Source organism: Anomalospiza imberbis, chromosome 2, assembly GCF_031753505.1.
Source record: "Anomalospiza imberbis isolate Cuckoo-Finch-1a 21T00152 chromosome 2, ASM3175350v1, whole genome shotgun sequence".
Taxonomy (NCBI): Eukaryota; Metazoa; Chordata; class Aves; order Passeriformes; family Viduidae; genus Anomalospiza; species Anomalospiza imberbis.
Window position 1 is genome coordinate 95,921,799 of NC_089682.1, and position 25,855 is coordinate 95,947,653.

General features: G+C 35.1%; 1 protein-coding gene across 6 annotated transcripts in view; it reads right to left on the reverse strand.

Annotated features, from left to right (window-relative positions):
- The window catches only part of DACH1 (dachshund family transcription factor 1), a 356,490-nt gene that overhangs the window by 116,980 nt on the left and 213,655 nt on the right, over positions 1-25,855 (reverse strand). For 3 of the 6 annotated variants that reach the window (XM_068182306.1, XM_068182304.1, XM_068182305.1), the window contains exons 4-5: positions 1,875-2,030; positions 1,157-1,329 (exon numbers count right to left, since the gene is read on the reverse strand). In XM_068182306.1, coding sequence (XP_068038407.1) covers positions 1,157-1,329; positions 1,875-2,030 — 329 coding nt within the window. The remainder of the gene's footprint in view (positions 1-1,156; positions 1,330-1,874; positions 2,031-25,855) is intronic. The other 3 variants (XM_068182308.1, XM_068182309.1, XM_068182307.1) reach the window with 1 other exon arrangement.

The window sequence follows — 25,855 nt, forward strand, 5'->3', positions numbered from 1 at the left end:
TTTGGAAGTATAGGTGACTAAATTAGGCCATCGTGTCATGTTTTTCTAGGTCAATAAAAACATAGATTTGTTGACTTTTAACTGAACAGTTCTTTGCGACTCTATACTTGTTAGGTTAAAGAAGAAAAGTGTACCAGTATGTTGAATGTCTTAATAAAGTCAGACCTCTTCACTCTACTTAAATCATCATGAACTTCAAAACTTTTGTAACTCCTGATTTGAAGGTCCAAGAGATTCTAAGTTTACCTAATATTTGTCAAAGGAATTGCACGAATGGACAGATTTCCAACATAGCCCTGAAAAACCACATATACTTCTGCGTATTTATTTCTAAGATACATTACATAAAAGAACAAAAGTTTGTGTAGTTTCTCATTTATTAGAACAAAAGGATAAGAGGCAAAATGTAGATATCTGAATAAAGATCAAGTCATAATTATTTAATGGTAACAGGGAAGTGTCTTTTAAAATGAAATGCTTTAAAATGAAAACAGATCACCTTCAGTAAAAGGAAGAAAAGACTCCATGCCTCTGGTAATGTCTCTACAAACAGATTAATTTAATTAAAGGCCACAAACAAAACCTAAAACTGGTAGACAAGTTAAGATATCTGATATTTTTGAAATATCCCTATAATACTGCAGCTCTGGCCTGCAGATTACTGGGACTGTACTGTGCTACTTCATTCTAATTTGTTCTGGAAATTGGCAAATTTAGTTTCTGCATTTTTAAAGTATCAAACCTTTCAGCCTTCTTCAGATAACTTAGAACATTTCAGCTCAAATGCTTAGATTTTAAAGTTGGAAGAACAATCCCTTCTAATTTAAAAGTAATTTTTTCCATGACATCTCAAGGAACATTAGATTACAGACTATGAAATACAAGAAATCACAAAGCTGTGTATGAAAATGCTTTGAGTGTTGCTTTAATACTGATTTAGAGAGATGGAGGGAAACTGAGATTGTAACAGTGGCCACCGGTAGCCTGTTGTGAGTCACCACACTTAGTTTTCTTGTATTTACTGACTCTATGATTTAACTTAGAACATCTGACACCTATACAGTACACCTTTACAATGTTTATGGTGGTTGGGAGCAGGCTACGATTTGGTGCCTTTTGGTTTGGGTAGGTTCAGTTTGGTCTGTTCTATAGTTACCTTAATAACAGATGTCTCCACTCTGGAGGGAGGGCTCTGCACTTGTGCTGCTGCTGCCATGTTGGCGATGGTGCTGAGGTGGTTCATCTGGCTCATTGCCATCGTGACGGAGGCTGGAGGTAGGCTCACGGGAATCAGCGGGTGGGGCATCATCATAAAAGGAAGTTCCAACCCTGTTGGGGGGAAAAACAGAAAAATAGGTTTATGTATATTTTCTTAAGCACTGTCTTCTTTTTCTCCTGATGGACAATTTTCAAGTGACAGGCGACAAGATGGTTTACATTGCAGGAAAAAGCAGCTCTAAGTCAGTTCTCTTCTGGGAGATGCAGGGGTGAATCACTAGCAACCATGGAGGGTTTCTAGCCACAAGGAGAGGCTATTAGCCCTCTTAGCTTGTTCATATCTGTGTAATGTATGATATCATTGCTAAGCCATGGCTATTTATTATAGTTTTTGATATCTGCTGTAAGGTGCCTTAGCAATGCGTCATTATGCCACTGATGCACAGGTTAGCAACTATTTTAAGTATCAATTTTATTGCATATGTATTTGTTCTTTACTGTCTCCACTTCCCCTACTTAATACTCTAAAGGAAGTATTCGAGTATTCCCCACATCCTTGATTTTTTTCATTGCCTATTTATAGAAACACACAAAAAAAAAAAAAGACAGGAACTAGAAAACTGCTGGTGTTAGTGCTTAAAGATGTCAACCCGTACCATTTGGCAGAAGGTGGTTCTGTTGAAGAGGGTTGAGAGGATGGCTAACTGGAACATTATGCTGTCCAGGCAAGTTGGGGTGGTTAACAGAGGCCTGTGATCCTTGGGTGGGGGGAGACTGAAGTTTTTCTTTATCCCAAGAACCATCACTGCTGCCTGTGGGGAATGAATATATATTATTTGGATGAATGAAGAATCCAAATTTTCAATTTCTGAATTTGGAAGCAAGGCCAGCATTCTAACCTTTTCTGCAAGTGGAAATTTATTTTTAATTTAATTTTAATATGTGGGTTGGGGGAAGGACTTTAAGGTTGGGGTTTTTTTCCACCCTCTGAAATAGGAATGTAAGAATAACTTTTTAAAAGTAAGAGGTAGCACAAACTTAAAGTATTAGAGTTGTGCTCATTCACATGAAGTTTGTGTTTTGTGTATATTGTACATACACTTTTCTCATATTTAGAAAATAAAACTATATACGACACTTTTTAATATGTGAGAGAATATTTTTGCCTGCAAAATGTCTAACAAAAATATGTCCTGTTATGCCAATTAAAATTTAAACTACAGTTATATTGTGTCCTGTATTTGTGAATAAATAAACATTCTTTGAAGTAATTAAAAAATAACTTGTTGAGGGCACCAATATGCATGCATATATGCTTGCCTGATGATTCTATTCTGTATATTCAATTTTTATTTCATATTATTAATAAAAATGTGAGGGATTACGTTGATTCTTGCAGTCTTCTGGTAATGGAACTGACTAACAGCAAAGAAGAATGGGGAAAAACAAGTACTGAGATGAGAAATAACTCATTTCTTTGAGAAACACCCTTTTTCATTATTGCTGACTTCTTCATAAAAAATAACCATAGAGTTAAGTAAGATACAACTAAGGGACAATATGATACACTCTGTATAAAGGACACTAATAATTAATATCTCATTATTAATTTGTATATTTATATGCAATGAAAAGGTTAAGATCTGACAAACTGTATTATTCTCAGTGTGTATTTTCATATAATGCTGAGATTGAGTGCATGTATGTTTATGCATACACAGTAATCTATACACTCACTGTATGAGTTTATTTATCGTACACAATCAATAAACAATGTTTGAATATATTAATAAATATGGATATATGCATGCATTCTCAGCAGAATAAATATACCCATCAGCAATATATGATTGCTTCCTTTTTCATGTAGAGCACAATTTCAACCTCCCGACTTTGAAAATGTCTACTATTTTCATGGGAGCGTGTCTTGATAGGGACTGCAGGATGATATAAGTCAAGATGCATTTGATCTATGCTCAGTTTCTATTTAGCATTATGGATTATAGCAATGTACATATTTCTGAATGTTTTTCTACATACATCCTACTCTGTAATGAACAACAGAGCCTGAAAAACAACAGGTATGACACCACCTCCTTCTTACTTCAGTAGAAAGGGGATAAGCCTATTAGTCTTGACATATTTTAACATCGTTTTCATTGGATGACAAAAGCACAGAAGTTGGTAGAATTCCAATTTAATTTCTCTAGATCTATTAAAAACCTGATTGTAAAAGCTGTACAACATAGTTTATAATGAAAAATACTCCATTATTGCCATGATTTTCTTTCCCTAGTTACTTCAGGAAGACAGTTAAGGCTCAATATAAATTCTAACTCATTAGCTCAATACTGTCTCAATCCCAGTGTAAATTGTTCAGAAGTAGGTAATGAAAATTCAGTCCAAAGTCTCCCGCAATCAAACAAAGCAATTTTATGAAACAATGAAAAGAATCAATTACATGAGATACTTTTATTATTTTACAAGAAATTTTCCTAACCTTTATGCAGTGAACATACTTGAGATGGTAAATACATGATTCCAGCCTCATGACCTCTGACAAGTGAACAAGTTTTCTTGTATTTTGAGAACTAAGACACTCTCAAAAAGCCTTAACACACATTTAAATACATAGTAAAGCAGTGAAATCTTATCTGGAAAACGATTTTTTTCCCTTTTAATTTCATATTCTCTAATTTTCTGCTTTTTACCACTGCGATGTACGTATTTCACTCCCTAACATCCAAGCCTACCCACCCTCCTGTTTTGCTTAATCCTTCTGAAGAGTTTACAGCAATCCATTACAGCACTACAGATTTGGTGGAAGGCATCCCACCATATCATCATGCTGGCAACTCTGCCACAGTTTTCCTGCTGCACAATGGCTTCCAGCTCTTCCTGTTTGGTGGCCATGCTGTGTGCGTTGCTCTAGATGCATTTCAACTGGCCTATTGATCCCACCTTTTTGGGGGAGACAAATAATTAGTACATGACTATTCTTAGGTACTTCTACAATTTCTAACACATCAATAACCCACTTTACAGTCTTTGCTACCATGTGGCTCTCCATCCTCTACCTCCAGTGAGATGGCAGAGCAAAGGACCTTTCTAAAACACTGTCCTTCAAACACTGCTGTGTCTAGTCCAGACATCTCTAATGAGCTTGATTTTATCCCTTTCCCCCTTTAAATCTAGGTTAAAGCTCTTTCAATGAGCCCTACTAACTCCTGTTTCCCCTTTGAGCCAGGTGTAGCATCTCTTATAAATCTGAAGAATACTAATAATACATTAATATATATTAGTAATTATATGAATATTTGTTAACATTATAAGGAGGATGTTTGCATTTTATACCGCTGCTGAATTGCCAGTAATATTTTCCCTATTTTTATCAGCAAGATCTTCTACAGTGTAGTTAATTTCATGTTGCATGCTGATGTTCGATATGGAGATGGAGTCAATTCTTCTGTGACCCTTCCTAACCTGGTCACAGAATTTTGCAAGGTCAGTTATAGTTTGCCAATTATGGCTGTGCTTATGTGGCTCAGAAATTAGAGCTTTTCTACATCAGTACTCTTTTCTGCCTCAAAATTACAGTGTCTGCTGTTTCAGCATGATATTGAACCCAATAATAATTTTGGAAGAGAGAAGACAAGTTTCAGAAAGTCAAAGTATCAAGGCTAGCATTTAGTGACAGTGTCCTTACTACTTGTAGTCTGGAATCATCTGTTAAGATCTGCTTATATGGAAAATGATTTCTAGACAGAATCCAATCCGTAACATTAGACACCACTTTCAAACTTCTGACTGTCGAGCTCCTGATCAATTTAAGTTAACAGACACAGATACAAAAAGTCTTGGCCATTCACTGTGTTTTTCTTACCCTAGTTAAACAGAATACTTTTCCTCTTAGAGGAAACAGTTTTTTCATTAACATCAAAGCAAAACAAGTGTTATTCTTTAGACACTATTCATTGTCTGCACAACAAAGTGCAAGCTACCAGTTCTGTCACTTTTTACATTTGGTTTTGATTTAATGAATACAGTGGTTCAAAGAGTATTAAAAATCTGTTGCCTTCTTCCTCTTCACTTGTTGCCCTGCTGGAGGCTTATGTTTTTCCAGTTTCCATCAGTGGTTGTCAACTCTTTGTAATAGGATTAAAAGCTTGGACACCTGATATCCCTGGGTGCTGCAGTTCACCCTCATAAAAGCTGTTTGCTTTAAATTGAGAGAAAATCAGTTTTTAGTGGCATAATTAATTAAATTATGCAAAGTGTTCCAGATTCAGCATAACACTTTCTGAAGCAGCAGTTGGAAGCTCTACATTGCATTCAAACAGCATTTCAATTGATGCTGCACTAGGCTGACCATAGAGTACCATTTTCAAGGCTTTCAAGCACAAGGGATCCAATTTTGAAATGCAAATACTTAATGTTGAGTGCTCCAACCCCATACATGTGTACTTGAATAGGCAATATTTCATATGTGATAGTGCTAATACAGGCACCCAAAAAATTGAAATGAAGTTCCAAATGTAAGTACACATGCTTAAAAAACAAGCTCAGATGATCTCACATTTTCTCATGATGGACAGCTCAATGGAACAAGAATGACAATACTTTTTCACAATTTAAAAGGCATAGTACGGAATGCATTGCTTTCCTCATCACCAATATTTCAGCACGTATTTTCCATAAGGTGAGTTACCTTCTTCCATAATCAGCAGTTACACAACAAACCATTATTTGCACACTGAAGTGGGTCTGTAAAAGCCTGATGCCTGGATTATTTGTATTCATTAGTAGCACAATTAGGTAGCTAAGGATGGTAATAATAAATTAAAACAATTCTGGACTAGAAGGTAATGCAGCCAAGAAAAAGAAAATGAAGCAGAAAACTAGTGTACAACATCAGCCTCGCAAACAAACGCTGATCTAAACCTATCAGGTTCATTTTTATAATCATTCCTCTTATTTGCAGACTTCTTTTCCTTTTTTCATTCTGACCCCATTAGGATTCGGTTTGCTTAAATTTCTGTTTCCACAATGTGAGCTGAACAGTTTCGTTCCTGTGATAGTCAACAGAAATCCAGCCAAAACATTCTGGAGAGCTGTTGAGCTCACTCTGTGGGAGACAGGCCTATCTTTGGTCAGCTGAATCTGCATCTGCTGCTTCCAAAACTACAGTGACCCTTCTCCCAGACTCGGTTCAATGGCCTAAACACACATTTGAATCATGTCTTATAGGGTTGGTGAGTCCACACAACACCTGCAGGAGACCCCAAGGCTATCTGGAGGTGTAGATCAGGCAGGATACTCGAGGGTATCTAAGGTAGGAGCATATATCTATGCCTAGGCAACCAAGCCAAACGTTTTAGATTATAGGTAGTTTTTAGAAACTGAAATTAGGCTATCTGCCAGGCCCTTGGGTCTTCCCCTTCCTTTCATGTGGAAAACTTGATATTTTATGGAATTACAGAGAACAATTCAAGCATGTCTTTAGGCAAGTGAACCCCAGAAATGGTTCAGGAATAGTTTCAGGTAGCATTATATACAGAAGCAGTATCATATAGCAAAAACCCAGAAGAGTCTGACTTCCCGCTAACTCAAACCACTTTTTTTTTTTTGGTGTGCTAATGATCTCCTTTTAGTCTCATAATCTTTCTGTTATCTTCTGTGTTTGCTGAAACAATTTGTATCTCAGCAACAATTACCAAACAAAGCATCAGTATCAGCTGTGTTGGATCATTTTTCTGAAGTGGACTACTCACAATCTAGGCTATTTATGTCCACTGGAAAATATGCATAATCAGCGTGCTAAAAATTGGTAATCTTAGCCTCCCAACAGTGAGGAAGCCATTTCATAAACTTCCCAAATCAAATACTATTGCTTTAGTCTTTGAATTGTTATAAATTTGTGATTTGATTTCTTTATAATTCAGTTTCCTAAAATCAGATGTACAATTTATCTGCAATATACGAGTGTTGTGAGACTGTATAAAGGACACATGTCTACAGATAAAGGCATTTTTATAAGGTCTCTATGTTACTGTTACATCATTAAAGGAAAGAAAACACCCTTGCCATTTTTAAACAGTATCTGTCCAATATTTTTGATACTTGATTGCTACCTCTTCTGAGACCACGAAGTGATCAGGAGAGAAAGTACTGTGACATGGAAAAATAAGTTCCCCAAGTCTTCTCTGTAACCCTTTGTATTTGGCTTTACATAAGGATTTTTCTTTTCTTTTTTACCCCCTCAGAAAGTTTTGCACTTTTGGGGGGGTTTATGGTTATAAAATCATGTTTATGTTCTTAAATAAGACATAAGCAATGTGGGTTCTTAATTGAAAGTGTTCATAATTTTCTCTAAAATAGTAGGCTGATGGGTCTGGTATTTGTATTTCTGCTATTATCATGAAAGATTATATACATGTGCAGTAGCAAATTAAAGAAAAAAACACACACACAAAAAACCCCTATCCTCTGATAAACTTTTTTCATATATAAAGGAGAAGACAAAAGAACTTTTGGAATTATATACTGTTTATTCTTTGCAGACAAAAGTAGCAATCTGAAAAACAGTTAATAGCCTCAATCATGTAGACTGCTTCATTCACTGTTTCAATTTTATTGCATACTTGTTTTGTGGCAACAGCAAAGAAATTATAACTGCATTTTGCACCATAATCCAAATTTGTACCCACTTTACTTTTTCCTTATTTATGTTCTGATTATAAAAACTGTAGTAGAAACTGTTAATTCCAGGAAATAAGATTGAATTCTAAATGCTGAATACCAGAGTATAGGTTTAATCATTAATCAGGAAATACTGAATTTATATAAGTTAATAAGTGAAAGAATTTTTTTGCAGTTACAATGAATCCCATAGAATATAGATATTTTATAATAATCCTTCATTATTCACAAAAAAAGATTAACACAGGAAAAGCTTTTTAAAATTCAATGTAATGAATAATGAAACTGTCCAAGACAACTGAAAGCTCAGCAACTCAGTTACAAGCCGTGTGACATTTACCTAAAAATAGATTTTCCATTTGTCTCCTTTTACTAATACCTAACTTGTGCTAATTTCATAGATAAAATCCAGTTTATTTTTATGGTTATATGATCGTAAAAGATAACAATGAGATTTTAGATAAGCAAAAATAAATTTGTGACATCATCAAGAAACAAAAAATGAGATGTGTTGTATGCACTGTGTTCAAGAAAATAAAACCTGGACCCGTTTTCACCTGGTTAAATAAGTTAACTTCAGACCAGAAAGCTGGAAGTACAGCTAGTCCCTTAATGCAGAGTTTTTAAAATATAAAGACTAATGAACCATCAGAAGTCAACCAAAAACCACTAAAAACTACATTTTCCATCTTTCTCAACACAATAAACATCACAAAGTATTTTGCTATTTGCAAAGTATTTTGTACAAAAATTGCCCATTCAATAGACAATTAATATATTACTATATGTAGTCATTGCATGCAATCGTGGATATGAATATTTTCTGTATGCTTAAGGAATAGGTAAGAGTGAATATGCCTGGTTGAGTAGTCTATAAGAATATGTTTAGAATATTTTCTGAAAAATATGGGTTTAAGTTTTTTTAGTGTAAAATCCTGTTACTTCAGTTTGTAAAGAAAGAAGTTATCCTCATTCGATTTGTTGCTCTGTATAATCAGTATAACAGTATAAAGGCTTCTTTTTTAGTACAGTGGAAAGTAAAACAGTCAGGTCCAGAAACCTGTCCAAGGTGAAAGATACAAGTTTGAGTTTCTGAGTGATTCATGCCTACGAGTAAGTGACTAAGCTTTCCTAAAAATATGGATTTGGATGGGATTTCGTGATTAATATCTATGCTGGTCTGATACAGGCAATTCCTCAGTTGGTGTGGACCCTCATTTTTGATCCTCATTACCTCTACTCTGAGATTTACAGCCCCTGATTCTATATTAGCAGTGTACAGAACAAGAAATGTAAACCAAAGCAATATACCATGTATGTATTCAGTAACTTGTTGTCCCCCTTTTCTTTCTCTTTAAAAACAAATTCTCAGAAAGTTTTGAAAAATAATAACTTAATTACTGCCCCTTTAACTCAAGAAGAAAAGTTCTGCAGATTTTCAGGACATACAAGTATGGCTGACAGTTCTGTATAAACTATAAACTAAAGAAAAACAAATACTAGAAAATACAGTAAATACACTGAAGTGCAAAAATTAATTGCATAGACAAAATGTAAAAAGTGAGAATGCAGTGCTTCCTAATGTCTTGTAGTAGATAGACATAATTGTTAGCTCACACTTTGCCCCACCTGTTTCAGTTGTGTTACAATATGAAAAAATAAGAGAAGCAAGATATATTGGGCTTGAAAACAAAAATTAAAATTTAAAGTGAAATGAAAAGTGAGAAGGCCTCTGTAAAATCATGTTCAATCTATTTCAAAGAAGATGCACCACGGATGAAAATGAAAAGCAGGGAGGTTGACAGATTACAGGGAATCAAGTTTATTGATGACTTTTTTAAAAAATTGCTTAACTAAAGAGGAATATTTCGATTTCCAGCACAAATGCTGCACAAACTCGCAACAGTACGTTGGCTCTAAAAGGTTGCACACAGAATGCCTTCTTGATCATTTTTCAGATTTTTACTCACTGAATTTTTTTAGTAGTTTTCTTAGGGAGGAAGGCTAAATTATCAAAAATCAGTCCTTATTAATCAACAGATTAATATCCAGTCTTAAGCAAAGTTGATCGCAAGGTCTCATAGCAATTATAATCATCCCTATGCTCTCTGGGAAAACAAATGCAAGCTGGCTGCACGAATCCCCACCAGCTGCAGCAAGTCTCAGGCACTCTCCAGAGCACATGGCTGTGCTTCCCATTCAGGGAAAAGGAGACTTAGGTTTGCCCAGATATTGGCTTGATGAGCAGCATGGGGCTGGACAGAGGTTTCCGAATAGATGCTGTGTCTCCTCCACACTAGAAAACTGCTGTGGAAATGCCAGAAGGCTGCACAAGCTCTGAGGGTCACAGAGCCTCCTTTGGGCAGCTCCCCAAAGGAGAGCTTTCCCCCTCCTTCGGGAAGCAGGTGCTAACTCTAAGCTTTCTGAGGAATTGTCTTACTTTTGAGTTGCCTGCACAGCTTTGATTAAGCTCTCTCATGACCATTCCGATAATAGTCCCTAATTTTTAGGTCTTATATATTCCTTATGTAAATTTGCAGCATGTAATAAGCCCAGGTCTCAAAGAAATCCAGAGATGATGATTATTATTATTACTACTATTATTATTATCGTCATTAAAAATAAATTTTTCTAGCTTTTAGGTGCACAACTTCACTTCTTCAATGTTATTTGAATACACATGTATGTATCTGTGTGCACATCTCTACCTTTATGTCAACACACACAAACGAAATGTGTAAATACATAAGTAGTACAACAAATTGTGTATTAGAGTTTTACTAAAAGTATCTTCTTTTCACATGCTTGGATTTGTAAATGGAGCATATTCTCCCACCAGCTCAAAATCTAGTACATTCAGCCTAGCAAACAAAATCATAATGTGCTTCCCTCAATCAAGAATAAGGCGTATGTTATCTTGTGTTCAGCGTGGAGTGAGAATCATTATTACATCTCAGCTGTTATTCAGCACTTCATTATGCTGCAGTAACTGTGTTGTACACATAAGCCTTTAGGTTTTTTTCTATAGGTCCATGTCCCAAGACAGATGACCGTACCATTTTGTTACTGAAGGGAGGAAATCTTACCTAAGAATTTATGGATCCTGAGTTAGGACTGCTGAAACTGCTTCTGCACTTGATTTATTGTTTTCTCAGGATGACAATGAAAAAGTTACAATTAGTATGACTAGTAATAACAGTAGTAGTAATAATATGTGACAGAGCAGGTGGACACTCCTGGCCCCAAAGGGCTTATAGTGTGAAAATACAGAAAGAGAAAAGTACATATACACAGACAACAGGCTACAAGGAATTTCCCTCAGTAAGAAAGATCTACACATAATTGAATATTTGTTTAAATTGCTTCCCACAATTGGTTTTGTTTATGCAAAAAGGATCATTTTCTTTGTGAGATTTAGTCTACCACCATTCTCTACTTACGTACTGATACCGTACTCTACTCAGAACTGCTGCTGGCTTTTCTGAAGCCTTACAAAAATGATCAAAGGTAAAATCTACACACAAAGGCAGCTAAAAGTATGAAACTGGATTAAGAGGGTAGGAATGTGAAAGTGATACATCTTAAACAGCAAATTTCTCAAATATTTCCTTGGACTTTTGTGATTGGGGTGGGGGAGGAGGGTGTTAGGGTGTTACTACTTTCTTATTAATTTTGGTGGTTTTATTTCCTTTTTAAAATTAAAAGAAACCACTATCCTAAAATTATTTAACACAAAATATTTATTTACTTTAAAAGATCACTGCTACCTATAACCATCTATAGTGGCAAAAATTTTCACCTACTGTGGAAGAGACAAAGGTGTCAAGCCAGTGTTTGACAAAAAAGTCTATTGTCATTAAATGAAAGCATGTTATGATAATTTATTCAATATTGGCTTTACAGTTGCATCTTTTTTTTTTTTTAATAATTTATTCAATATTGGCTTTACAGTTGTGTCTTTTTTTTTCTATAGTAGTTCTAGGACAAGGAAGTTCACCTAAGCTATTATACCAAGATTTAGTACTCTGAACTTTACCAAGCCCACATGAATCCTATTCATTGTAGTCATTTCTGAATCTTATATCAAACTGATTTCTGAAGAATGCATACACCTTTTAAGTGTACTTTAAACAATATCTTTAACTGTGTCTAGACAAAATTCCTAGCAAGGTATTTACATCCAGATCTCATTTAGTAAAAATCAGAATGTTGCACTCTTTCAATGGACAGAAAAAAACATAAACACACATCTTACTATATTTCCTAGCTCCATCAATCTTTATTCGTGACCAATAATTCATCTGATCAGAGATCAGGGGAGTTACATAACAGGAGAGACAACAGGTAGCCAAAAAGCACTTTTTTCTTCACCCTGCCTTGTCTCAATTAGTGATAATGTTCTCCAGGTCAGAACTGTGGGAACAGTTTTGAGAAAGACAACCTCTGTTCCCAAGTCTCATGTTTTCTGAAAAAGTTTTGACTTGTGTATAACTGATGGCTATTATGTAATAACAAGGCAGGCTAGATGCCTTCTCAGCAACTTGTGTTCAGTCCTCTGCACACCCAATGGATAAAGATGTTTCTGTGCATTAAGTCCCTCAGACCTAAGCCCTACAAACAAGATGATACATTAGCAATTCATGGATCAGCTCAGTATAGAATGAAAGAACCATGAAATACACCTCAGCTGTTGATCTGAATTCCACTATGGTGGCCAAGATCCTGAAAGTTGCTTGAAATTTTTCTACTACTCGATCTAGCAATGTGTTTTATGCTGCTTAATTAAAACAAAGACAGAAAAACAAACAAACAAACATGTTAATTTTGGATTAAAAACTATTTAGGCTTAGACCTAGAACTAAAATAATGGACAAGAGCCTAAAGTTTTTCAGATGCTTCAGGAAAAATCATGCAAACTTTTTTTTTCAAATTCCAAGAAGTTTTTTTATCCTGAATTAAGATTTTTGTTTCTTTAAAATGCAAGTAAACTTTTTTTCAGAAGTATTTTTTTCCAATCTCTCTAGTGTACAGTCACTATAGATCTCCAACAAAAATAAAAAGCTGCATTTCTCATTTTTAAATCATCAAGACATGAATGCACACATAAATTGCTAACAGATAACAATTATGCCAGAAATCAAATCCTAGAATTCAAATTTGGCCTAGAGGCCATAAGAAGTTAGAGTTGTGTTCCTAGAAATGGAATTACAAGTAGAAGCACCTGACACTTGGCATACAAATTTGGCATGCAGCTTATATGCCCCACAAGATATAGAATATATAATTCCAGAATTATATTCTAAAACAGTAAAACATCTACAAATAATTTTAAAATATATTTACCTTTAAAAGATTAAGACTGAAATCCTGTTTCCATTGAAGTCAGTGAGACTTGATAAAGGCCAAAATTTCATTCTGGTTGCTTTGATGTACCAATCTGAGCACAGCTGAGTGCTAAGATACAAGTCCTAATTCAAAGCAATGCCTAGGCACGTTAGCTCAACGTATGTACAAATGCTAAAAACTGGCTATGAAGTTGATTATCTTGTGGTTAATCTTTCAAGGCATAAAATGTGTTACTTGAATATGAGATATATGATAACTGAATAGTTGTCCTGTAAAATGATTCACTACAAAAGAAAATTTAAATATTGAGACTACCCTTAGTTTCCACAGGGATTTCTGTGCAGTCCTCAGGATTGACACTGTGTTAAAGTATTAGTACAATTTTTCAAGCAGATTAGTCTGAACATAATGCTTTGAAAAATTTAAAAAAGAGAACAGATAGCAAATGTCACTTCTTCAGTAGCTACAAAATGCAAACGCCAAGTGTTTTAACCTGATGAATAAATGAGTTTGTCCTTTATGTATAAAATATAGTTTGTGTTTGTTGCACAAGTTTTTTAATAATAGATGAATTTTAGGTTTGTTTTAACATATTCAATACAGTGTGATTAATTTGGTTTTTCAAAAATGCAAACTAGACATTACTATATTACTCTGCAAAATGCACAGCTTGCAACATTATTGTCTCTGTGGGATCTTAAATTGAATTGTAAAATGTGTCTTATTTCCAGTTTGATTTATGTAAGAAATTTCAGTGGATAATGCCCTTTTTGAAGTTTCAGTGCTTTCTCCAAAGAAAAAATACATAACTAAAAATCATGACATAGCTTATTATAAATCACAGCAAAGTTTTATCCTTACTTAATGTTTCACTTAAAAATCATATACTGATGCTATATATTAGATTCAATTCAGTGAATTAACTTTTTTTTGAAGCTTCGTATTATGACAGATTATATAACGCATTTTTGACATGTTCTGTGATTTTATTGCGATATTCTAAGTAATTACCAAATCTCTTTTTCTCTAAAAAAGCTTTCCTGTGCCCTGAGAATTAATCTATGATACCATTTAACTTGGCTTTTTGAAGTAAATATCACTAGATAAAAAGCCAGCTGGTTCTGAATAATGGGATACTTGAATGAATGTATTAGTGTTTGAAAATGAGAGTACAAATCTTTTAAAAAGATTAATTTCCATAAGAAAGATAGCTCACAGATCTACAAAAGAATAAATTCAAAACATAATAAACTGGCAGAAAGAGAGGTAGATTAAAGTAAAGGCAGCAGCACCTTGTTATTGCAGCTGTTGTATAGCAGTGATTCTGTATCAATTACAACATTTGGTAAGTATGGGCAGCCTCTTCAAAGGCTTCAGTATAAAGCTTGAACCCGGAATACACAGTAAACCCTATGTAATAACTTGAGTGATTAATTTTTTTTCTTAACAGGACATAACTTTTGTTCCTAACAATTGAGTCTCTGGGAAGTGTTACAAAGACGCTTCTGACTTTAATAGGAATAGCTAACATCAGTTTTGTTTTTTTATTAAAGATTTGGATATGAATTTATCTTTATCATAGAAAGAGCTTGGCTTTATCACCACACACAAATGCTGACATCAGCATGTAAGCTGACTTTTGTTGTCCTATGGACTTTATTTTCAATATCCTGTTTCAAAATATGTTTCCTTGAATGGGTCTAGGATTCTGTGCACACAATTGCTTTGGCTAAATATTAATGAAAAAAAGTTTGCTGATGCCACTAAATACTGCAGGTTTGCATAAACAAATGCTGAGCCTCAAAGGATTAAATCATACTGGGACAAACTTTGAAGTACATGGGGGGCATTTGTTTTTTGATGATGGGATTAATCTAGTTTTCATCAGACCCACATCAAGTTTTTCACTGGTACGGTGCAAGCCAGTTTGCTCTTAGTAACCTATTCTGGGCAATCTAGGGATTTGGTCCAGAAACAGTTCCTCAAACGATGCTGTAAAGCACTGTATTAGTGAAGTGCAGGGAACTACATCTGCCAAATCCAAAGAACAAACAGCAAAGCTTTCTCCTATGGTAACAGACATCAAGTGCTGAAAATGCTAGTGCCAATATAATTTAGGCAACAGGAGTTAAATGTTCCGAAAAATGTTCTTTTCTGCGAAACTGCTGGAGAGCAGGCTTCCCGAACCTGCGTGTCTGGGCCACACCAGTGCAGCTGCAGGACAGCACCATGTTTCTAAGCAAGTCCAATAAGCATTTGAAACACAATTGCAGAAATTTCTATCTCAGTCAGACACAGATGGATTTTCAAGTGATCAGAACATGGTATTCTAGGGTCATTTTAATGGCAAAATTTAATTATTTCCTCCAAAGATTAGAAGTATTAAAACTAAAAGAAAATATTTGAATACTGAAAGATATTTCTATTTCTATCCTGACTTGTTCTCTGTGGAAGCTGAATTGTTGTTGCTGTTGAAACCTAGAACAATGAATAATAGCCTGAGGACAGACTCTCAGATATTTTTGTTAAAAATTTTAAATTAAAATTTTACAAAATTATAACAGAGATTACTGATGACACAGTCTATACCTCAACTGTACTATGAACAAAAAACTTGCATAATCCTTATATACACATTTATAAGACAAATTTCAACATACTTTTTAAATGCATCCTAACAGAAAAGTTACAAGGAATGCTGCAATTTAAATGACATTCGTAACACCAGAGTTGCAAAAATACTCAGAACTGGACCAAAATACCTAATCCTGAACTTCCATTTTGTTCTGGTATTTTTTCAGTTCAATTCAGTATATTTTGGTTTATATCTTGTCTGATATGTTTATGGATTCCTTAGATATATAATACAATTTTTGATATATGTGTATACTTTCTATATCACTATAAAACATTTCTAATTTCAATGGTTTCAAATTACCATATTTCAAAATTCTTTTTGCATTCCATATTTTTTAATTTCCCATGTCACTAACAAGTGAAATGAAAGCAGATCCTGAAATGGTGACATTTCACAAGGCATGACTACAATCAGACACTGATGCAGACTACAAATGACCCACTCATATGAATACTATTCAAAATAATGGTGGCAAAATGGGAGTGAAAGCAGAAGTTTGGAAAAAAGTCAGATGATCAAAGGTAATAATTAGTTAACAATCACAGTTAGTCCCTGACAGTTGAGCCCAAGCAAGTGGCCATGTTTTATTACAGAACCTGTTACCCTAAACTTCAGCTCTGCCAAGAGCACTGCTTGGTCAGCAGAGCCCCACAAGGAACAAATTATGAAGCCATGATGACTCACAGATTTTCTTTCACATGCTCATCCCTCCTGTCAGTGATCATTAGAGAAATATCCTACTGAATATGCAAACACACAGGACACTTGTGTGCACTATAAATGTTAACCATAGCATACTTTCTGAACTATACAGTTACATTGCAAGGCACAGAAACGCCTGCTGCCCTGCCACAGAATGGCAGACTTCAGTGAAAGAAGAACCAAGTCAAAAGATCAGAATTAGATCTGTGCAGCAGCTGCAATGACTCATCTCAAAGACAATACTTTCCTCCATTATTTTAATTTGCTAAGTCAAATAAACAGCCAGACTCCCTTGTACACTTTGAGAACACTGCAGACCTCCACACAGGAATGAGCTTTTAGTGATTAAGAATAATTTGAACTGAGTAAATGAAAGTAAAAACAAATCAGGGAAGTATTTCAAGATTAAGGCAAGCATCTATTGCAATACAACTGAAAGGACTTTAAACATTACAAATAATTCATTTTAGAATTCAGTGACATTTACTAGTCTTTGTTAAAACTGGCTGCAAAATGTTTACAGCAATTTTCTGAAAGCAACTCCAGATTCTTTTTTAATCATACTACTTTAGGAAAGCTGCTTTTAGTTAAAATACAAAAATCGTAGTTACAAGGTTTCTGCAAACATAACTGCCATTCCATTAAGGAAATGGCACAGCAAACAGTAAATAGTGGCCCCAAGGGAAATGTAAGTATTGATTTTATTACTATGTTGGTTGGGTTGTATTTGCAATTGTCAACTCTAATTTTAGGCTATGCATTAAGTATCCTCATAATAGCTTAAGGAAAAGAGCAAATATTAATTAGAACATATTGATAATGTTTTTATAAGTCTTAGATTTAGTGCTTACCAGGCATACGTTTTGAAAACATACAAACCTACTTCTTGCTTGTAAATGTAGCTAATAAATGAACAGGCAGAAACTATAATTACATGGATTATATGATACTCTTTTGCATTGAGGCATCTTCTAGATGCAATTACTTTAAAATTAAATTGAAGTGCAAAGACATTTCTTATTGCACATGGCTATGCTGTGGCAAATAAGATTGAAGACACTGATAAAATACAAAATTATAAATACAGAGATTGATTATGACTTTCATTCCAGCAACTGTTTTTTGATGGTCAGACTCCTAGTCACCATTTAGTCTCTAAGCACAGATGCCTGCTATACACAGAAACTGCAGAATGGGTAATATTAGCAGATACTGCTAAAGGTAATTCACCTCTTTCTCCGAGCCTTAATTAATTTAAAACAGTACTTACATAAAACCAAACTTATTATATATTATCATTTGTTCCTGATAATGTCCACATGCCCCTAACTTGCAGAAGATTCATGACTCACTTTGGTACTATACTGCGAAAAGAAAGTAGCAGACAGATTAAAGTAACCAACAGAAAATAAAGGTTTAAAGCTACTTCTTCAAAGTTGCACAATCTTCCTATATGAAATGACATATGGTAAGTATGTGGTGATGGTAATCTCAAACAATGCAAAACTGATTGGACAATTCACAGGAAAAGGATTTCCTATCCATATGTACTTTGCATTTCAGTTTATAGTGTGACTTGCACAAAAGGTACATTGTAAGTGCCAGCTGATGTAGCTGACAATTCAGCAAAACCAACTCCTCATAAATTTCTGTATTTTTGAATAAGAATAAGATGTGTTTAATATATAAATATGTTTAGATATGTTAATGTGTTTAATATCTAAAGGTAGCTAAAACCAACTGTTTGTGCCACATACAGTGTTGTCATCTCTTGCAATTGTATCACTAATCCTGATATCCTTCATACTTCTTAAAAATCTCTGCTACACATACATTATGATTTTAGTCTCTCCGTTTAGATTAAAGAAAAATTCATTTTTCTTGCAGTAGTGTGATGTAATATCCCAAATTAGGTGGATGTCCCTGTGACTGGGTGAGCATTATCATCAGAGGGACATCTCTCCAGGCATGACCACACATCCACCCCTGCCAGGGAGCTCAGGCTTTTGGGTTGCAGCTGGACATTTACCCTGGGTTTATCTAACATTGTTATGAAGCTTTGTTCTAAATCTTAAGAAAGCAGATTACAAGCACATCAGTGTCAAAATATTATTTCTCAGGCAAATGGCTTGCAACAGTTCTCTGCCTGTCCTAGAATCTATACATACTATACAAACATGTAACTGCTGTTTGGGTGTGTTGACAGGTTTCTCCTATTCTCTTGACAGAGGAAATAAAGACTGTACTGAATTTTTTCCTGCCCTTACCCACACCACCTGTGTCGAGCATGCATAGGGACAGATTTGCTTCATGGGATGCAGACAGGGCATATCTTTGTGGCTCACTGCGCTCTTTGGTCATACCCAGAAAAGCCAAGCTCACAAGGTACCACTACCACCACTCTGTTCTCCACCAAAGCAGAGACTATTGTAGAGCTGGTCTGGGAGCTGGATAAGGAAAGGCTTTCCATATGTATCCTCTGCAGATTATACAACTTAATAGCCTCTGCAGAAGCCTGAAGGTGAATAAGCTGGGGTATGTTATGTTTGGCATGTACCAATGCACGCAGATGTATAAAAGTTCAAGGACTACATTTGTTATGCGAGTATTTATACTTTCTTTCCTCCCAGGGGACACCAAGATCTTAGTCTATTAAAGTCTAAATAACACTTAGGTGGAGAGTGCAGAGTGGATTGTTTGTGGTCACCTGATAAAAGTAAACTTCCTTATTCATACCAGTTACTAAAATCTGTGGCTACTGATTTCATGTTATTTCATGTTACTGTATGTATATTATACAGATGTATCTTTGCTACCAAATATTTTAAGTAGACATAAAAATCCACAAATAAAAAAATAAACCTAAATTGCAGGGTTTATTTCATCAGTTATATATTTTCTTCCATGGTAGAGAAGGGCTTCAGCAATGTAAGTACAAAATGTCTGAAAGAAAAATGAAATGGGAACTTCTAACTGTGTAAATTGGACTGCAATGCTGGTTAAGCTATTTTTTACAGTGGATTTTATACTTCAAGGAAATGCAATGTTCTTAATATAATAATTTCTCAATGCACATATAATAATCAATACCTACAGTGCCAGGACAGGCACTGGAATATGGCTAAAATTATTTATCTCAATATTATTTCAATAATGTTTTTCAAAATAAAATGCTTCTGTAAATGATGACATTATATGATTATTTGAAATTCTTATTAAAGAAATGTTATTTCTGTTATTATTGTCCAACAAGACCACAATGTTGCATCATTTAACAGGCCTTAAAAGGCAGGCAACAGAGAAAAAAAAATCCCTTTGAGTACAAACCTCTTTGTGTATTAAGCAAGCAACTCATGTAACTTCATGTTTAGCAATAATAACTGTATACTGTTTCTCAAAGAAAAATTCACTGTGTCTGTTTCAATCATGCCAGATGTTATGACCAGTATTCTTGTTAAAAATTTGAATTATAGCAGGAGAGCCTGTAATTTTCTTTTTTATGTCAGAATATGTGTATATATATATATATATATATATATATATATATATATAAGAAGAAGAGAGGTAAGCAAATGTCAGTGTTATTTGAACCAGGGAAAAAGAAAATAAATAAAAAAATCAGCATTTTATTTTACTGAAGTAGCATTAACAAAGTCACTGACAATTTTAAACAGGGTTTTTTTTTACATACTCAGAAATAAAAGTGATTACTCGCAGAGAAATCTCTTGTGATGATGAGGACTGCACTGTCCCTAGAAGCTTCAAATCTTCCCCTGCACACCCTGACAAAGTTCAGGGGTGATCTGCTGCTCAGAGACACATCCTACCTCTGCTAATACAACTTTCTGCCAGTACAAGATAGCGTTGATGAGACTGCTAGATTTCTCCCAGGGAGACTGGGTTATATTCCTGGAAGCAGCTGAAATTAGAGGGAAAATTCTTCATTTTAGTGAGGAGGTTAAACCATTCCAAAACACACACCGCTCAACTTGCAGGAATTTGGAATGTGTTGCATAAATAGCTCTAGCTGGTGACATTTTCTAAGGCTAAACAAGCTGCTCGGAAAAATGGTTTGTGCTGAGTCTTAGAATTACTAGTAAATCAAACAACATCAGAAGTTGACTACTTGATTAGCACAAGGTCCCACAAGGAAGTTTAAAAATAATACTCCCACTTTTATTTCAGCTTTTGAATTAATTACCCTGAATGTATTTGAAAATGTAGAAATCAGAAGGGTTTGATACACAAACCTTCTGAAAGAAAGTCCGAGTTTCTTTTCTGTGAACTGGTTTCTCATACCACAGATGGTAGCCCAGGAGGGGAAATGAGTTCTGCAGACTCACCACCCACCAGTAGGGGAAGGGAGGGAGCAGACACTGAGGCTAGTTTTGACCCTACCCCCCGGAATACCAAACAGAATTGCTTCAAGTCACAATTTCCTTCTTATGCTGCTCCCAGGGCAGCATGCAATTATGTACTGCAACTGGCTTAGGGCAGGCTGGGTCCACAATTAGTCCCTTGACCTTGCTGAGACTAACAGTATGAGTAAGGTGAGCATGACATAGCTCTCTCTCAAAATTCTCAATTATTTTATGCAACTAATGTAATAGTAATTTCCCTGCATCTTAAAGAAATTGCTCCCTATCATAAAGAGAGCCTTGCCTATAAACTCAACTTAAAGGTCAAAATGATAGTTTTAATTCAAAGTTTCCATAGCTTTCTCGATAAAATGAGTATGAATATAGATTGTCGCTTTATTTCTACTTTCCATTAAAAAGCATAGGATTTTCTTCTACTTTCTGTAATAGGTTTATTAGTTATAGCTCTATTACAACAATACTCAAGGAAGTTCCATTCATATCATAGACAATTATCTGTGATAAAGCTCATGGCAGAAACTGTAGATGGAATAAATGCTGACATGGGTACATTAATGCACATGCCACTCACATTGTGTCAGGTACAGCTACCCCTTAGGTTTGAAGATACAAATGCTCCTTTCAGCACTTTGGCATATCTCAAGTAATTAGAAGCCATCTGCTGAAATCTTCTACATTCAGTCTCAAACAGCCATCTTGAAACGGTTTGGGCTTTATGTCATGCTGGAGGGCATACCTTTCCCTCCCTCCATGCTCAGGCTGAAAAAGGCCTCAGACAGTGAGTAAGAATGAGATCATGCAGAGAAAAAACACTGCCAGGAGTCTGACCTAGGCTGTCCAATTAATTGTCATTGAGTTAAAACAATGCAAACTCATTAAACAAACAAATACAAATCCAAACTTCTAAATTAAAGATGAAATGTGGGTCAGTTTGGGACCCAATCATTAATTAAATAATCCATAATAGCCAATTAAAATAGAATATCAGGAAGAACTGAGGCAGGGAGGGATGGCTCAGTTAACCACAGAGAGAGCAGAATGTGTTTCTTCTCATCTTGTAGCCAAGATGTAACATACATCTGTGGCATGCAAGTAATGGGCACAGAAGCTGGTATCCATGGTTGCAGAGAAAGACTTTTCAGGGCAACATTAAAATACCACAGCAAACAGAACTCCATGAAAAGTCACTATTTTTATCTTCCACTCCGAGAAGCCTCTTGAGTGGGGTTGCAACCTTTCTGTAACACCTTACACACAGAGTAGAAAAAAAATGATTATACCTTACACCTAATAGGTCACTTAATGAGACAGACATAAAGAATAAAACATGCCACAGTATACACTTTGAATGGTTACTGAATTCTAAACCTATCACGAACATGTGATCACAGCTCAGTGGTATTTGCTGCAAGATGTATATGGTACGATACAGTGAGGGAGTTACCATGGAATAGTAGCATACAATAAATAATGGAGAAAATACCCAATCATAAAGTTGAAGAATATTTCTGAGTGCACAATATTAATGGAGATCAAAAAGGCAACTAACCCACGTGTAATACATGAGTAATGAGAAGTAACCTCCAGAACTTCCATGTAAATCAGTTAGTTATATAGCACACTGGGTCAAGGTTTAGTGAAGCAACTTCTCAAAACCATAAAAATCACATATTGGAACAGCTGACTCTACAGCATGTATGATGAGAAGATAAGTTTTTAGTAATCCTGAGTAATTAAAGGTGTTGCTTTGTCCAGTGACTATAGTTGGTTTAGCAAGAGCAGTCAGAGCACTATAATTTAGACAGCTCTCACAAGACAGGTGTCATAGTGTGCCCCTAAAAAAGCAGATTATAAAGTCTCTGAATCTACTTCATTTCAAAGGACAAAGCTAGTCATCAAAGTCTAGATCCCTTTCCACATCATCTCTGCTATGCTGAGGACAACACTGAAAAGTGGAGTCAAAGCACAAATATGCTTCAGAACCTGATCTCCCACACAGCTTCAGTAAAGAATGTAAGCATGTATACTGGCAAATATCAACACACAAGTTATTTAGCATAATCTAAAATGAAAATATTCAAGACAATGCCAGCTATTTTTTAGTTAAAATAAAGAAAACTTATCAGTTATGGAATATGAAAGAGTACAATACAGCACAAATGCTCTTTCACAACTCCACACAGAAGTTCTGTATATGGTTTTGAGGGCATATTGCTCAGAAATATAGAATTTTATTTAAAAAATGGGGGGATTTTGCAAATGGCTATTGCCTGAAATTAACTTTTTATAAGAGAGTTTATGATTGCAAAGAACTCTACCAAGTTTTCAAAGTTTAACAAAATTATCTAAACATCCTTAGTCTATGCAGCTTTACATTAATATCCTTGAGTATAAATCCTGCAAGCACATTAGTCTTCACCTGTTCAGCACAAGTTCCTTAACTACACAGAACCCTGTAACAAGTGCACTTTTCCTTATTCAAATCACTGCAGTCATACCCCAACAATGTTCATGGCATAATTATTTTTGGCTGATGTACCAGCAAAACTCACCTATCAATCAATTAGTATGTCAGATTGAAGCTGTATTGCAATACTATTTCGTAAAGCCAGTAATATATCTATCTTTCCTTGATAGAACAATTAATCACATGTTAAAGTTGGTTCCTGCACATAGGGCAAATTTCTGCTTCTGACCACAGAAGCATCCAGTTGAGTCCTGGCTGAATCTCTCCCAGCTCATCCCATCTCTACATGGGAAGGGATCCCACCTCTACATGCTTACATAAATAGCTTTTCCCCATTAATAAAGGCCTAGAAGAATCATTTAGAAAGTGAGAAATCTAAAGACACTCAGAGGGTGAACAGAGAAGCCAGAGGTGTTAAACCTTTTCCATAACCTCCCTTATGCACCATAGCCAACAACAGGAGCTGCTGAGCTGAAGCTTACCAGCTGCAGAACACTAAAAGCCAGGAACCTCAGGAGACATCCCTTCAAAAGGCAAACAGGGTCCATTGCTAGGCAGTATTATTCAAAGACCCAGAAAAAAGCACAACCATAAACTCAGTGCCTCTAGAACTTGGTCAGTAGCTGCAACCACAAAAAAGGAAAAGCTACACATCTACCAAAATTGCCTCAACTATGAAGTTCTGTAATTAAAAGTAAAATCAAATAGAGAAACGAGGAGCAGATGTTGGTTTTATTTCTGTATGTTGACTTTATTAAGGAAACATTTCCCCATTCCCCTCCCCCAAGACATCCTTTTCTTTCATTTATGTGCTATGATTCCTATTATTTTCTTTTCCCACTGAACAACTGTAACCTTCATCAGTACAATGAAGCCATTTATGTCTAAATTCTTGTTGCTCTTGGGATTTTGCTTTATGTGTTTTGTAATTGTTGTAGTTGATTTATAACTTTTATGTCTCTGATGTAAAATGGAAGTAGAATACAATCTTTTTTACTCTACTCTGATTAACACCTGTAAGAACACAAGAGATATACAAAAATAATCCTTTTTTTTTTATAAAAGAACTCCTTCTCTAATTACTTTGTTTTAGAAAGCTACTGAAGACCTCCCCTGATAGGAATTTAACCAGCACTCAGTTGGTGCTTTATTGTCTCTTGAACAAAATGATTTATTGTTTGTAGTCTGAAAGCAAAAAAGGAGGAAAATTACATTTTCTTGTACCAGTAGCCTTATTACTTGTCCTATACTATTCTTTGAAGATTACAATAACCAATATTATAATGGTACCAGAAATAGTTAACTCTAACAAAGCTGCTTACACAAAAGCAGTGACAACTGAGATCACTGTACCTCATGACGATTGAACTTTAGATGTTAAATCTTATGTTTCTTACCTCAGCATGACCTGCTATGACATTCAAATTTCAATTTATCTCCTACCCTAGAGTCTGAACATAACTGATTTTTTTTAATTATTTTTTTAAGGTTTCAAATAAAGAAATTTCAATTAAGTAGGAACAGGCAAAAATACAAGAGAAATTGTCAAGAACAGGAAGTCAGAAATCCTTTACGCGAGTCTAAACTATGAATAGCAAACTAATTTTAAGATGATTTCTGTATCAATGAGAATTGAATGAGTTTTTAAACATGCTGATTAAAAAGTCTAAGTTCTTACTGCTTATGGAAGAAGTGTTGTAAATGGGCAAAAGAGATTTGTACCAAACTGTATACCTAAACCCAGATGTACAAGATGCACACACACAGCACATACACAGCAGATGAAAAGTTGGAAATTCAAAATCCCTTTGTCAGAAAACAGGTCATTATAAGACTTTATAAGACTGATGGTCTTGTGAGTGCAGGAAGTTGTTTATCTTCCAAACTTCCAATTACAGCTCTTTACCCACATTTTTCAGCAATTCCATGGAATTTAGATTCAGTATTAGCAGAACATACTCTAACACACCCCATGAAGTTCCAGAACATTTTTGTGAAGTTGGCAGAAGCTGGGGAACTATGTAACAATGGGATTTGTTTTGATTTGGATGAGGCCATTAGAAAACTACTGATACTCCATGAGAAAAAAGACAAAGAATGAAAACACATCCCATTCTTGAAAGAGATGTTTGTTGGTACAAACTCAGGATAACATGCATTATGGAGAGAACATGGCCAGACATGAGTATTTCTGGAAAATTCCTGGTGGTTATAACCACCATGATTTATCTTCTTTCTCTTCATAAACTAATTCTATTTAGACAAGGCTGAGAAAAATTTCTAAAATATCTTTCAAACAGATATGACATCACCAAATTGTATCATTATTTAAATATTGATTAGTAGTAGCACCAATCGCATTACTATTTCTGGATGTTATAGAAAGGAGAATATTTTAAAGGATCA